This window comes from Castor canadensis, chromosome 2, assembly GCF_047511655.1.
Source record: "Castor canadensis chromosome 2, mCasCan1.hap1v2, whole genome shotgun sequence".
Taxonomy (NCBI): domain Eukaryota; kingdom Metazoa; phylum Chordata; class Mammalia; order Rodentia; family Castoridae; genus Castor; species Castor canadensis.
In genome coordinates, this window is record NC_133387.1 from 30,217,488 (window position 1) to 30,234,122 (window position 16,635).

At 33.9% G+C, this 16,635-nt stretch overlaps 1 protein-coding gene across 1 annotated transcript in view; it reads left to right on the forward strand.

Moving 5' to 3' along the window:
* The window catches only part of Wasl (WASP like actin nucleation promoting factor), a 60,119-nt gene that overhangs the window by 38,873 nt on the left and 4,611 nt on the right, over nt 1-16,635 (forward strand). Inside the window, exons 6-10 of the mRNA XM_074064157.1 lie at nt 3,047-3,215; nt 4,247-4,289; nt 5,281-5,434; nt 10,277-10,797; nt 13,943-14,051. Of these exons, the coding sequence (XP_073920258.1) occupies nt 3,047-3,215; nt 4,247-4,289; nt 5,281-5,434; nt 10,277-10,797; nt 13,943-14,051 (996 nt within the window). The remainder of the gene's footprint in view (nt 1-3,046; nt 3,216-4,246; nt 4,290-5,280; nt 5,435-10,276; nt 10,798-13,942; nt 14,052-16,635) is intronic.

Consider the following 16,635-nt stretch of genomic DNA (forward strand, 5'->3'; position numbering starts at 1 on the left):
TTTGATGTAGTGGTCCCAGACTTTTCTTTAAATAAGTAGTTTTTTTTTTTTTTAGATAGTATTAAAGTGCAAAGTACAATGGCCAATATTTTTATACTTCCTATTTATAAAAATATATAAAGTCAGTATTACATACATAATAAATAATGAAGTAAATAAGTATTAATAGAAGTTTTAATACTTTTTTCTTGCTCTTGCTCTCCAGCAAGTCTTGCCCTACCTCTGTGGAGACCACTGTTTTTGAGACTTTACTATTTTACTGCATGTGGGTCACCACCACTAGATGGCAGTGGGCACCGTACCCATGTCTGCAGTATCCATGCAGTTACCTTATCTCAGATCCTCATTTAGATTTCAGTTTACCAGACCTTTTCAAATTGAACTATTAAAAAGACACTTTATGTACAAGTTACATATATTCATAAAATGCAGTTTTGTTTCTTCACTAATTCTAGTTTCTTTATTGATCAGTCTGACATTTTAGCTTACATGTTTTTCAATGATTTGTTCTCACTTCTATGGCAACTTGAGGTCAGAGGTCTCAACTCACCTTGTTCAGAGTTCTGTGCTTTTAGTGTAATTAAAGCAAAACTTGAATTTGTTGTTTTAGATTTAAATTAACTAGAATCAAAGAACAAGAGGGTTGAACAGGTTCTGCCTGTATTGGCAGGGGAGGGGGACAAAACAGTATATACACATGTAAGTAAATGTAAAATTTAAAAATATATATAAAATTAACTAGAAATGTCTGCTGTTCACAGGAGTATTTTAAAACCTTTTCCTATAACTGTTGTCCTAATTTATCATTTGACTATAGTTTTTAAAAAGAAAGTCCCCTCCATTATTTAAGAATATCATCTTAGAATGTTTAATTTCATAAATGGAATAATTAAATGCAGCTTTGCTATAAATGACTTGAATATCTCTAGTACCAGATCTTGTCTAAAGTTTAAGGTGACTCTGCCTTATATGAGTTATCTTTTTCCTACTGTGTCACTTTTGGAACACATAAATAGGCTTTAGAACTATTTTAAACTTATATAACCTATGTATAATATATATGTGACCTATTTAAGTAAGTTAATTGATCTGTAAAGACTACAGAGATCATGAAAGGCCTTTATAATTGCTTGGAAAATGCATAAGAATATATCCATTTTTAGTTTTGGAGGAAGAGACACAGTCTGACTACAGTATGATTTACATTATTGTTCATTCCACATACCACTTGTATTTTGTTTCTCTTCATTCTTGACAGCCAAGTTACCTTTGCTAGTGAGCTATGAATCAGCTTATGAGGATGTTCACTTATTTTTTAGAAAAGATTGTACTAATTTGAATAATTTTAACTATTAAACTTAATTTTGCCCAATTTTACCACTTTGGGCATTCGTAGGATAGTTGATTGCTTTTATATAAGCTAAAGCAGCATAAAATATTTTTGTTGTTTCTTCTTAAAAACTATGAGTAGTTTTTTGTTTTTATTTTTTAATGGCAAGTGGTCATTGCTTTTAGTTGCTCTTTGAATACCTATTTCATGAAAGATGACATGAATAAAAAGAACACTGAACTGTGATAATTATTAAGTTCTATTAAATATAATGGTCAGAGAATAAATAATAATTTGTAGCATCTTATTGTAATGTTGCTGATAATGATTGGTAAAGCTGTAAAAAGAGAAAGAGCAGAAACAGAAGAAAGAAAAGTAAAAAGAGGTCCCTAGATACAAGTGTGTCCTCATTTCACCCCTCTAAACCTCAAACTTTGGGTGGTCTGAATAAGTTCTATATTTTGTAGAATTACAGCAAATGCTGAAATCTGATACATGAACAGTTTTAAAAATCTGCATCTTTATCTGCTATCCATCAAACTTTCAGGTCATCCTATACTGCTCAACTAACCTTTGCTTCTTGAGATTCAGTGCCCAGGGTTTTTGCATAGGTATCTTCTGCCCAGCATACCATGATCCAGACTCCCACAAAGAAAGCAGGTATTCTGCTCACAGTTTAGGCACAGTACACCCACCCTATTAAGGAAGAGTGGGCCAGATGCCAAGTAAGGAGCACCTTGGCAAGCAAGCCTTTCTAGATGGCAGTCTCAACTTCCTGTGTTAAAACTCCTTACCTATAAATAAGTGGTGATTGTATTTCATATACATTTTGAAACTTGTCATTAATGTAATCTGAGGAACTTGGTCTGGGAGGAGGTTTTGTCAGAGAATTACATATTAAAATGGAATGTTTAATAAACATGTATTGATCATTAGTTCAATTTCTAAGAAAATTGTAATTGAATATATTGCATTGAGACTTTCATGCCTTTAAGATCAAGAATGTTTGGGGAAATTATAAGTCAAGTTGTATGCTACATCATTTAATGTCACTCCTGAAAATGCTGTTGATAATATTTGAAGGTGTCCAAGATATTTGTACCATTGATCCTTGCAGAAGAGTATTTTAAGAATTTTTCCATACTAAGTTTTTTAATTGTATAACTCTGTATATATACTTATGAAGAATATATTAGTGGACTTAAATCTAGCAGTTTTGGAAAAAATGGTAGTAATATTTTTGTAAGTACTTTCTGATTCATGGACTAATAAAGTTGAAACAAAGAGATAAGACTAGATTGCTTTGTTAAAGTCAAAACAAAGCAGACAGTTCTTTATCCTTGTTGCTATGTGTTGTAATGCACCATTTTATCAATAAGCACTGTGTTGTGTTAGAGGCTATTATAGTCAAAATTCAAGGGATGAGATTAATTAATTGTATAGACATTTATATGCTTCATGAGATTTAATGTTATAGAAATAAAAGTTTGATTTGAAATAATGCCTCTGCACTAAGGTATTTAAAATTTATTGTAGTCTTTAGAAATTTAGATACTACTTTATAAAACATGAATTTGTAGGCTTAAATTAAAATTTATAATAATGAAGTGACTTTTAAAAGACAGCATTTAAATCATAAGTTATGATTGTCAGTAATTGTTTTCTTAAATTATAATCCCTTTCATCCCTTTCACACCATTTTGGCCTTATTTTTAGGTCCTAATCTACCCATGGCTACAGTTGACATAAAAAATCCAGAAATTACAACAAATAGATTTTATGGTCCACAAGTCAATAATATCTCCCATACCAAAGAAAAGAAGAAAGGAAAAGCTAAAAAGAAGAGATTAACCAAGGCAGATATTGGAACACCAAGCAATTTCCAGTAAGACAGTTCTCTTGTACTTAAGTCTTTACCTGGTTTTGTTTTTGTTTTTGGAGACTGGTCTTGCTATATTACCCAGGTTGGCCTCTTAACTTCCTATCTTCCTGCTTCATCCTCCCAAGTAGGTAGGATTTCAGGCATGTGCCTTTGCATGTGGCCTTATCTTTTTTTGGGGTTACTGAGATTTAAACTCAGGGCTGTGTGCTTGCTAGGTAGGAGCGCTACCACTTGAGCCACATGCCTCCATCCAGCTCCTTATTTTCACTTTTAATTTATTCATTGCTGTCCTTGATTTTTGATTTTTTAGAAAATTTTACTTTCTTTTTGGAAATGCATGTATACATTTATCACTTTTTAAAAGGCTATAGATTTTGGTGGAGTTTTTGTTTTGTTTTTTAAGGCAGTTGCTCAGTGGATGTTCTATAAATCTTGGTTTTTTGAGAGAGGGTCTTGCTGTGTAGCTGAGGCTAGCACCAAACTCTCGATCCTCCTTCCTCAGCTTCCTACCGCTGGAATCATAAGTGTGTGCAGTCATGCCCAGCTTGTTCTGTAAATCTTACGGTTTCCTTCCATTAGAAAAGAAAAATTAGATAAAATTGTTTATTAAAATAATTTTTGAATATAAAAATAATATTTGGAAATTGTATACAGGCATTGTCTAGAGGCAAAAAACAAAAGCCTGTGGGATTCATATATTTTAAATTTTTTCATATGCATTATTTCATTATCTTATTGTAAAGCTCCTGTCCTCTTCAAAATAACACCTAGTATTCTTCTCCTAACTTGACAGTTAAAAGAGCTAGATGTTTAGAGAGATTGTGCAAAAAATGTTGAGATTCAGTTAGTAGCAGGTCTAGTGCTAGAATTCTGGTCTCCTTACCCCTTATCTATATATATGTTTTCTCACAATGTGTTACGAGAACTATTCAGGTCCAAATCTTAAAGGATAAACTGGGTTTTATGCATACTATGTTTTTTTAAATGCCCCAAATGGATATTATTATTCTATTATTTTCTACTCTGTACTTTAGGCACATTGGACATGTTGGTTGGGATCCAAATACAGGCTTTGATGTAAGTATATTTTCATGTTATGTTCATTATTACCCAAAGTATGGAGGAATTTAATGGCTTATCTTTACATTTTTTTTTTTTATTACTCATTTTGGGGATCCTAGAGTGTATATGAATGTGCTTATATTTATGCATATTTGAAGTTTAAGACCATAGTATTATTCTGTCATTTTAAAGACAAGGTTTTGTATTCTTTGACTGTATGTAGTCAATGATCTCTCATGCTTTGAAAGCCAAAAGAAGAAAATTATTTTTGCTAAGTAATAATTTAATTAAAAGTAGTATAGTCAATTTCTGAATATCTAGGTGTGTAGTATTATCTAGAGTTTCTCTTCCTATTGTTATTATTTTTCTATTGTTGTGCTGTGTGGGGTACATTGTGGCATTTACAGAGTTCTTACAGTACACCAAATATATCATACTTGCCTATTATTATTTTTTGGTACTTTAATTGTTCACTATTTTAGGATACTCTGAGAGTAAGGTAAGTGAAACTGCTGACTTAACCAGGGTTTGGATAATTATTTTGAGGACAAATATATTTGTGATTGGCATTAACAATCCTTTTGGTTATATTATAATAAAGCATATTGTATACATCTTTCTGTTGGCTGATATACAAGACACTTGGAGTAATAGACTTGCCCTCAAATTTTTGAATTGATTTTTTTTTGTGTGTGCATTCATTCATGATTACAACTAAATCTTATTTAAGCAAAGTAGAATAAACATAGGAGATACCTGAGATATGAATAGGTTAATAGAAGTCTAAATAAGGTTCTCTCTTTGAAGATGGGAGGAAGAGATGAGATAAAATAGAAAATCTCTCTTTGGTCTGTTCAGGCTTTTTATAAGAAAATTTAGTGCTTGCATTTAAATAATGTAACCATTTAAAAAGTTTAGAAACTTAATTTCATAAGAACACATATGAGTATTAGATGCTATCATGATTGGAACAGATTTTTATAACTAGTTATTTTATCTGTTATAGCTAAATAATTTGGATCCAGAATTGAAGAATCTTTTTGATATGTGTGGAATCTCAGAGGCCCAACTTAAAGACAGAGAAACATCAAAAGTTATATATGACTTTATTGAAAAAACAGGAGGTGTTGAAGCTGTTAAAAATGAACTGCGAAGGCAAGGTAACTTTTATTCTGTTCAGACATTTTGCTTATGTTTTGGTTTTTTCAAATTTTTCCTTTATTGTTTATTTTTACTTATTTATTTCATGATACTGGGGATAGAACCGAGGACCTTGTGGATTCTAGGCAAGCCTTCTACCACTGAGTTATACCCATCCCTAAGATCATTTGCATGGCAGACACCTACATGCATTCATTCAATTCCTAACCTATGCAGAATGCTTGAACATATGGAGAACTCACTTGGTGCAGCATGCTCTGTCTATAATTATTTTGGTATAACTTAAAAAACTTGATTTTATTTATTGCTTTCATTGTTTTAAAAAGTTTTATATTAAATTCATGAAAATTCATTTTAAATCTTCCATCTAGTCTGTTTTAGAACAAAAAGTTTTAGTTCCCTACATATTCCACTTAATCCTAGAAACCAAGTCATTTTCATTATAACTCAGAAATAGTAATTTAAATATAACAACTGTATAATTGGTAATATAAGCATTTTCACAATATAAATAATGTACACCTTTACTAGTTTTTATTAATTTTGAAATGCAAACTTATTTTTGGATAAAGCATAAAATTTGCTTTGGGATGAAAGCACAAATGATTTGCAGCCTTTTAAGATTTGATATTTCATTTAAAGTACCTTGTGATTTAGTTGTGTCTTCATAATTATGACAATAAAGTGACTCCTAAATTTTTCAGTCTGTAATGCCTCCAGCATTGAAAAATAGGCAAAGTGTGTGTGTTGGGAGTGGTACTAGTTGGAAGGTGGAGGGTGAAGGAAGGAGAATTAAAGTGATGGTATATGGTTGATGGACTTCAAATACCTATATGAAACAGAACTAAGTGAACTTTTGCAAATGTTTTAAGTGGGGTGGGAGGGGGCTGAGGGGAAGAGATGGGGGGGTAATGTAAATAGTGTACAATATAAATCTAATTGGAATTGTTACTATGAATCCCCCTGCATAATGAATATTTCCTAATAAAAAATTTATTTAAAAAGATAAAATTAGCAGACAAAAATTTTTTTCAGTCCATTAGTCATCTCTGCATATTATTCATTTGGGACTGATGTTCTTCTTATTTTTTAAATATTCATAACAGTATAGCAGAGCAAAAGCACCACACAAAGTATTCTTAATTTGATTGTCATTTTAAAGTAGATATTTGACTTATCTTTGTCTTTTTCACTACTGCTGATTGATTGTGATTCATTCATTCATATATTCAGTAAGCATTATTATTGCAGCACTGATCTCAAAATATTTAGATATGGCTTGTGCCCTTGAAGACTAACAGTCTGCTATGGAAACAGATACATAAACAAGTATAAGGTTATATTACTGTTGCATGATGCTAATTTATTTTATTTTGCACACAAATTCCTTTTAAAATTCCGTGGATTTTTAAAAACACATCTTGGCACAGCACTGTTTTTAAATGCTCTTGAACCAGTCACAGTCACTTTAATCTGCAGATGTGGAGGTCCTGGAGAACCTTAATAACAGTGTTCCTCCATGCTCCTTTTCTCTGCTCTTACCACCCATTATACCATAATACTAGTGACACTCAGGGTCTTTGAATTTACAAGTTACTGTTGACATTATTGCACCATCCATACTGTTGCCTTTTTACCTTAATATCTGTAACCAAAAGTGGGTTGAGGTTTTTTTTTTTTTAAACTTTATTATTACTTTGTTTTACCTTGCTTTAAATGCACTGAATTAGGCAAGCTCTTTCAATGATTGAATAACTCCAAAATCAGAAAAATAACTTTTTCTGATTGGAAAACTTGCTTTGGGAACAGAGTATAAGGGTAAAAAAATTGTATTACATTCAGAAACCTAACTTTCAGCGTGAGTCTGATAAGACAACAAAGAATGATTTTATGTAAGACAGATTTTTTTGAAAGGAAAAATAAAATAGCAGACTAATAATTTATTAAAATCTTTTGTAGGCAGAGAACACATAATAAAAGTATTCAAAAGTATGGAAAAAATAAAATAGAAAAGGAGGCATCTAGAAAATATGCTGTATAAAACCTACTGAATCACGTCTTGACATTTATTTTGTAAAGTCATATAATCAGATTTATAAAAACAAATAGCCTTGTGATTTCCCACATACCTTTTTGTGCATGTGAAATTGTTTAAAGTTCATTAACTCATCATCGTTCTATAGGTCCATCACAGTGGAGTGGTATGTATACGGAATATTGTTTCGAGTCTGTGCTCTAAATTATGCATGCAGTGCTGGGTTGACTTTTTAGAAGAGTTAGCACTCATATGTCCTGACTCCAAAGATAACATGCAATGAGGTTTTTGGTCCTGCACTCAAACTCATGGTTTGGGTATATAGATGCTGTAAATAAAAAATAAAATAAAATAAAAAATTTTTTTTCTGTATGAGTCAGTGCTTAATAAATTGTCTAGAGTTTAATTTATTGAAATTCTCTTGCTCACAGTACTTCTACTTTTTAATCACTGCTAATTATAGTTATTATTTTATGATTGCTTTTTATACTTACATTTTTTTCAATAACCTGTACAAAACAAATTTACGTTTTCATATAAACTTGGGTCAGGGAGGAAACACTAACAAAAACACAAAATTTTATAAAAGCCCACTCAGGGTCTTGCCAGTATTCCCGAAAGTTTAAATTTGTATTAGGTAAAATTTTTCTGTTTGTTTTATCTTGATGAGAGTGGATGAGATCAGTTCTTTAATGTTTTCTGAATCCTATAATACTGTATTTTTTTAAGTTACGTTATTTTATAATTTCTGCTTATAATTCCTATAGCTGTTTAGAGAGTTAGCTACTAGTGCTTTTAGGTTTTTCAAAACAAGGTCTTTCTTTGTAGTTCAGACTGACCTCAAGCTCATGATTCTTTGCATTGTTCTGAGTGCTGAGATTATAGACATGTTACCACTATGCCCAGCACTCTACTCGTGTTCTTAATACTGATCTGAAATAATGCTTATTTTTAAGTATGTCAGCCTTCTAGTGTGCCAAGGTTTTATTTCTGTAAGATTTAATCTTCTAGATTAAACTTTGGACAGTAACAGTTTTCATTTGTTGTAAATATTATTTCATGCTTGCTTTGTAAAAAATACTATCGCCATTCTGATTCTGGTGTCTGTGGTGACTCTTGAGAGTTTGGAAAATTTTATCAGAGTTTCTCATACCGGTCAGTGGTGTCACTGGCATTTTTTATGTATGTAAATCTAATTAACAGTATACATCTGATCTTTTCTATCCTGTTTTCATTCTTTCACATTTTTACCTGGGAACATAGCATGGTTTTTTTTGCATATTTTGCTTTTTATGTAGATAAAATATAGACTAAATTGGAAGTTGGTAGTGGATGTTTTCTTTTAAGAAAATTTAGGGAAGTTTGTTGTCACTTTCAAGAAAATAGAAGTAGTGAATTTATGCTACACTTAGATTGGGGTGCAGCTGGTAATTTGTTCATTTTAAGTTAAGGCTCTCTGGGCAATGATTTTAGGGTCTTCTTGAGTGAGTGTTAGCAGGAACCTGAATTACCCCAGTAAATGGACTTACTGTAAATTCAAAAGCACTTTACTCCAAAGTTCTTGGTGAAACCAGAAGAAATAATTGATTATTCAGTATCTCATGTAATGAAAGTCTGGGTCCTTTTCCTCTTGAAAAACAGATTTGCAATCATAAAAATGGCAGTCTGTGTAACTATTATTGCTATTTGAAATATAAACCTAAAGCTGGGCATGATGGCTCAAGCCTATAATCCTTGCTACTCAGGAGGCAGAGATCATGAGGATAGTGGTTTGAGTCCAGCTGTACAAAAAGTTCACAAGACCCCATCTCAGAAAAGCACCTGTCATCCCAACTACATGGAAACCATAAATAGGATCATGGTCCAGGCCAGCACAGGCGTAAAGTGGATCCCATCTCAAAAATAACCCAAAAACAGAAAGGGCTGGCAGTATGGCTCAAGTGGTAAAGCACCGCCTAGCAACTGTGACGCCCAGTACCACCAGAGAGATCTAAAACTGATTAAAATGAAATTTTGTACCTGCCTGAAGGGTTTGATGTATTGTCTTATTCCAGGAGTGTACATAATACATATATGCCATTTTGTCCCTTATTTGTCCATCAATTGAAAATGTGTTAGAAAAGGACTCTGCTTTTAGCAAAGTTTAATTTTATCCTTGCTTTGGGTCCAGTTAGAAAACTGGGTAAACCTTAGCTTTAACAGCCAGACCTGTAATATACGTGAGTGTAAACCATAGACATGCCCCAGTGTGATGCCCTGCAGGCATCATATCTGTAGGGTAACTCTGCTGCTTTCAACTATGCATTTTTTCCTTGAATAGTTTATATACCAGGAGACAATATCTGTGTGAGTTGTGATCTTTCTGCATGCTTCATTCAATGTTTATAATTATATATGATTGCAAATTTGTGTACCATGATCCTCATGGTAGTCCCAAATGAAATCAGATGATACCATTTTATTCCTTTTAAGGTGAGGTGGGTTTTTTTTGTTTTGTTTTTGTTTTATAAAATGTAGGAAACTATGCCGTCTACCTACAAAACTGGAAATAATTTCTGTAAGTTTAAATTCTGTTTTAGTGAATATTTTTCAGAAAACAACCTGAAGATGATCTTTCAGCTGAGTCTTTCAGAATAAATTCATAAGAGAACCTTTGTGCTAAGATATGATGTAAAATAAAATGCAAGCATGAAACCTTTTTTTCTTGGTGTTATTTTGGTTTCATACATTTTAAAATGAATTGCCTTGTTAGTATGTTTATGGAGGAAAAGAAAAAAACATACTTTTTTTTTCTCTCTTATTTCAGCACCACCACCTCCACCGCCATCTAGGGGAGGGCCTCCACCACCTCCTCCCCCTCCGCACAGCTCAGGCCCTCCTCCTCCTCCTGCCAGAGGAAGAGGTGCTCCTCCCCCACCACCCTCCAGAGCCCCCACAGCTGCACCACCTCCACCGCCTCCTTCCAGGCCAGGTGTGGGTGCCCCCCCACCTCCGCCAAATAGGATGTACCCTCCTCCACCTCCAGCCCTTCCCTCTTCTGCACCTTCAGGGCCTCCACCACCACCTCCACCTCTGTCAGGGACAGGGTCAGTGGCACCACCCCCACCACCCCCACCTCCACCTCCACCTGGACCACCACCTCCCCCTGGCCTCTCTTCTGATGGGGACCATCAAGTTCCAACTCCTGCAGGAAACAAAGCAGCTCTTTTAGATCAAATCAGAGAGGGTGCTCAGCTCAAAAAAGTGGAACAGAACAGCCGGCCGGCGTCCTGCTCTGGAAGGGATGCACTTTTAGACCAGATACGACAGGGTATTCAACTAAAGTCAGTAAGTAATGTGTCCTTTTCATCTTAGATCATTTATCACAATGGAGTTTTGAAGTAATTTATATGAAAGACACCTTTTAAATTTATTCTTTTATCTTTCCTTACACTATTTATATTCAGTTTTTTATTCCTATGGATTTTTCAGTATCTTTAAAGTGACATGCACAAGATTTTAGTTCATTGTTTTGGGTTTCTTTCTTTTTTTGTGATGTTGGTGTTTTGAACTCAGGGCCACACACTTTCTAGGCAGGCATTCTACCACTTAAGCCATGCCCCCAGCCCTTTTTGCCTTAATTAGTTTTCAGATAGGGCCTCGCTTTTTTACCCAGACCAGCCTCAGACCACAATCCTTCTACCTTTACTTCCCAACTAGTTGGAATTAAAAGTATAAGCCACCATGCCCAGCTTGTTCTTCGAGTTAGGGTTTTGCTAACTTTTTTGCCTGGTCTAGCCTTGAACTACAATCCCACTATCTCTACCTCCCAAGTAGCTGGGATTATAGATGTGAACACTGCACCTTGCCATTAGTTCAGTTTTGATAAATGCCTATAACTGTAACTCACTTTTATATCAAAATCTAGAACATTCTAGACAGAACATTCTGTCACTCCAGAAAGTTACCTTATGTCTCTTCCCAGTTTGTTCATCTTCAAGTAATCACTGATTTGATTGCCATAGGTTTGCCTTTTCTAGAACTTAATATGAAAAAATTTTTATATAGTATGTTCATTCACAATTGCTCTAGACCTTTTTTTCTTTTTTTTTTTTTCCTTTTAATGGGACTGTAATTTGAACTCAGGGCTTCTTGCTTGCAAAGTAGGTGCTCTACCACTTGAGCCACACTTCCACTTCCAATTCATTTTGCTGTAGTTATTTTGGAGATGGGATCTTGCAAACTATTTGCCTGGGCTGACCTTGAACTATGATCTTCCCCATCTCAGCCTCCCCTGTAACTAGGATTACAGGCTTGAGCCACTAATGCTTGACTAGATCTTACTTTTAAATAAAGTCTACTTAGGGAAGGGCAGGAGGAAGGTGGAAGTGACCCAAACAATGTATACACATGTAAGTAAATGTAAAAACGGTAAAAGAAAGAAAAACAAAATTGGCTTAATAAAACTCCTGAAGTCTAGTATTAATCAGATTTCTTTCAGCCATAGAACATTACAATTAAGAATCCAGTTTGACTGCTTACCTTAACAAATATTTATTGATCATTCACTGTGTGCCAACTACTGTCAAAAAAAAAAAAGTAAAAGAAAAATCCTTATTAAACTATGGGAAATTAAAAATAGCCCCGCTTGAATCCAAGTTCAAGCCAGTAACCTTATGAAAACTAAGTCATTCTCTAAAATTTCCATATCCCCAAATTTAAAGTAGTAAAAACATCAGAGAAAACTTTAGAGAAGAGTTCTAATAGAATTTTGACAGTGATGGCAAGATAATTTTGGATTCTTTGAATTGGACAAGGTGATTAATTAAATCTTTTAGATCATTTAATTTCATAAAAGTTGACAAACTTGTTCCATAAAGGATCACATAGTAAATATTTAAGCTTATGTTGGGCTCTTATTACAGCTGTTCAACTCTGTTGTACCACAAATGCAGCCATAGACAATACGTAAATTAATGGGCATTATGGTGTTGTATGAAGTTTTGTTTTTGGACACTGAAATTTGAATTTAATAGAATATTCGTATTACAAAATATTCTTCTTTTAATTGTCTTTCTGCCACTTTAAAAAAATGTAAAAATCATTGTTAGCTTTCAAGTTGTTGAAAAAGACAACAGTTTAGACCTTAGCCCACAGTTTAGTTTACTGTCCTACTCACCACTTCCCATTAGAACCCTCTCTCTTCCCTTAAAATAAGCAACTTATTGGTTGTCTCTAGAGAGAGATGGGTTTTTTCGAGATAAGGTCTCAAGAACTATTTGCCCAGGCTGGCTTCAAACTGCGATCCTCCTGATCTCTGCCTCCTAAGTAGCTAGGATTATAGGCGTGCCAGGTTGTTTTCCTTTTTATTGTATTCAGGGTATTACAATAGAGTACATAATCAGGAAATTATTGCCATGTTACACATGTGGTCTGAAAATTTCTCTGACTCTTACTTTAAATTTTCTGTGTATATCATCAGCTTATTCAGAGATGAATATGACTAAAATGAAGCTGCAGATTTAACTAAGGGATAGCAGGAGGTCTATAAGTACTCACTTTCATATACTTTAAATTCCATATCTATGTCCCTCAAATAGCACCTTGTCCAAGTAAGTACTAAAACAAATATGTTTGGTGACAGTGCTGTGCTCCTTCTTTGTGCTCTCTGCTTTGTGCGATCAGATTGTTTGAAGATAATCCTGACTACTGTTGTATTTCTTTGAGAACCTCATGCAAAAATACAAAGCCCTGAAGCTATTTTCTTTAAAGTTTGTCTTCATAATTTTTATTTGGGAAATGGTTTAGAATTTCAAAAAATACATATATTTAAAAACTTGTTTGATTATTTCCTATAGCTATGGTATCACATCTTTAATTATACCAATATTATACCTTTATATTTATATGGGTAATGTTAACCCAGAGACAAAATTAACTAAATGGATATGTAAAAACAAGTGCCATTTTAGTCAAAGTGTACTTAGCGGCAAACTTTCTAAATTGAATTTTTTGCTTCTGAACATTTGAATGTTGGAAGCAGGGATAATTTTGTATGAACTATTGTTCTGGAACAAATGTTAATGAAAGTCTTTGGGTTTTGGTTTTTTTTTTCGCTGAAGATAGTTTGGAAGAGGTGGAAGTATTTCATCTTAGAGTAGTTAGTTTTATCATCTAAGATTTTATGTGCTGGAATGAACATAAGTAGCCCATCTGCAAGAGCAATTATTATTCAGGAGAAGGCTTGCCATCTAAATTGTTTTGTAAATGTATTGATGGCTTTCTCATTACAAAGGAAAGGAAATATTTCTTGAATAATTCTTTAAAGACAGCAGTGCGTTTCTTTTTAATATGGTTAATCTTGTAGAAGGTTACATATTTCCTTGTTTGCCTTTTCAGTTTAAGACCTGATTCTAAGAAAATAAGGCATTCTGGAGACAAAGATTCTTTGCTAAGGATTTATAATAGAAATTTGCTAATTTTCTTCTCCAAGGTGTCTGATGGCCAAGAGTCCACACCACCCACACCTGCCCCCACTTCAGGAATTGTGGGTGCATTGATGGAAGTGATGCAGAAAAGGAGCAAAGCCATTCATTCTTCAGGTATTTTCCATGTGTGTAAAATAACGGCTATTTATTGTGCTATTTTTCTTTTTATTTTTATGTCTGTTTTTGTTACCTTTCTCCCTGCTTACTCAGTAACTTACTAATGGCGGTGTAGGGTGTATTTAACAAGGTTTTCCCTGTGACCAATCCATGTGAAATTTAATGGATGCTGGGACATTATACCCATAACCATAAACTGGAAGAACACCTTTGGAAAAATATTACTTTTGTTTCCTAGACTGGAAAATCCTAATAGAATCTCTAGCAAGTCATCTCTAAACAAAGCTTGAGATTTCTGGATCTTATTTATGTGATACTATGATGACACAAGAAATTCAGGAGGTTTATCTTAATTTATAATGGTTATAGCTGAGAAATTAGGTAATTTCCACTGGTTCTGGAACCTACTAAAGAATATTCTTCAAACTTTTTGTCATTTTGTAAGAGGTTTATTTGAATAAACCAGTCTGTATTCTGAGATTGTTTTAAATATACACACCACTATGTAAATGCTAAATGTTCTTTTAAACAAGCAAGAATATGAATCTGGCTGATTGAAGTGATTGAGGTTTACTAAAGATCTCAGCCTTCATGGAGTAATAACCATTCTACATTATAGTGAGAGATAAAATTAATTACGTGATAAAATTAATTAGAAAAAAATAGTATGTTAAATGGTGGTAGGTAATAAGGACAAAACTTCAGTAAAAAAGTGAGATAATAGGTAGTTACAAGCTGTGAGAGGGAGATTCATTTTGGAATGGAATGATAAGCCTCATTGATTTATATTTGAAAAACAACAAGAAGGAATCATGTAGGAAACATGTAGAATACTGGGAATAGTATGTTGGAAAGAACAACAAGTGCAAAGTACCTCGGAGGAATAAAAAGGTCAGTATGGCTGGAGAAAGGAATGAAATAGGAGGCCATTACTAAGGCCTCGAAAATGATTGGCTTTTATTCTGAATGTGACGGAAAGCCATCAGAGGTGTTTAGTAGAGGAGTGTCAGTGATCCAAGCAAGAGATAATAAAGGCTTGAACCATATGTGCCAGGGAAAATGGTTAGTTGTATTTTGAAGGTGGGCATCACTGGAAAAAAAAAAAAAGAGGAGTGAAGGACTTATGATGTAAGAATTTCGATAACTGCCAGTGTCAAAGAGATAAATAAATGGTCCAAATTCTGGCCAAATGAGGGAAATGGAAGGTTTATATGAAATACGTGACTACAATAAAGCATTTACTCTGTTCTGCTAAATAGTTTCCTATTACGTGTTTTTTTTTTTTTAAAGACAATTATATAATAGTCTTGCTGTAAATAAGGACATATAATATGGCTATTATGTGTTCTCATATATAGCATGGCAGGTATAATGAATGTGTAGCATACTTACCTAACCATTATTTCTGTGGTAGTACCTGATGATAGGATTCTTAGCTGCTCCCTCCTTTCCACTATAGAGGAGTGGCTAGCTAGTAAATTTCTATCTTTTATCAGTCTGTAAATGCCAGTAAGGTAAAATTTTGAAGCACATCAACAAAAGTTTTGAGTGGTAAATTATTTTCCTTGCTAAAAAAGTAAATCAGAAGGTAACATAAAGCCAGTTCAACTCCTTTCCAAATAAATTCTGTAACATTTAGAGCTGACCATCAGACTTAATTAAATTCTTAAAAATTATAATTAGTTGGGTGCAGTGGCTCACACCTGCTGTGTAGCTGCTGAAGAGATGGGGAGGTTCATGGTTCAAAGCCAGCCTGGACAGACAACTTGTAAGATACCATCTCTGCCAATAAAAAGCTGGGTGTGATGGTGCATAGCAGTCATCCCAGCTATGCAGGAAACCTATTAAATATGAGCACTGTGGTCCAGGTCAGCCCATACATAAGAGCAAAGATCCTATCCGAAAATTACTAAAGCAAGGATTAGAGAAATAGTTCAAGTCATAGAGTGCCTACCCAGCAAGCTCAAGACCCTGAGTTCAAACCCCAGAAATAATTTAGTTTGAGCCAAGAGAAGATAGATACCTTTGCTTCTCTCTTCTGACTTTGTTAATTTCCAAGTTCTAATCCTGAATCTCAGGTACTTTTCTATAGAATGCTTTTAAAAATTTTGTTTTATAGAGGGAAAAATAGAAGAAAAACATTGTTCTGTGTTCTGTCCACCTAGTCCACATGTATGATGTCATATACTCAGTTCTTACTGCCTGTTATTATCAAGTACAAGTACTTTGGTATTGGTTCACTTTACAAGGTTGGCCTTCATGGATTTTATGAGATATGTTGGAACTACAGAAAGTTGATAGAGTATAACGTGCTTACAGAATTTGATGACACTGAAACATTTATTCATTCAGCAAGTACTTACTGAACAATTTCTGGGCAGCACTGTTTTGGTGTTGAGGGTCCAGTGACAAATAAGGCAGACAGAGTCCCTGCTTTCATGGAGCTTGTATTCCAGTGTGAAGACCATGCATCTGTAGACAATAAAAGAGTTATGCAAAAAGTAAAATGGTATAGTTAGTTACTGATTGTGGAGAAGGGTTACATGGGATGGTCAGTAAAGACTTCTGTAGAGGTGGATTT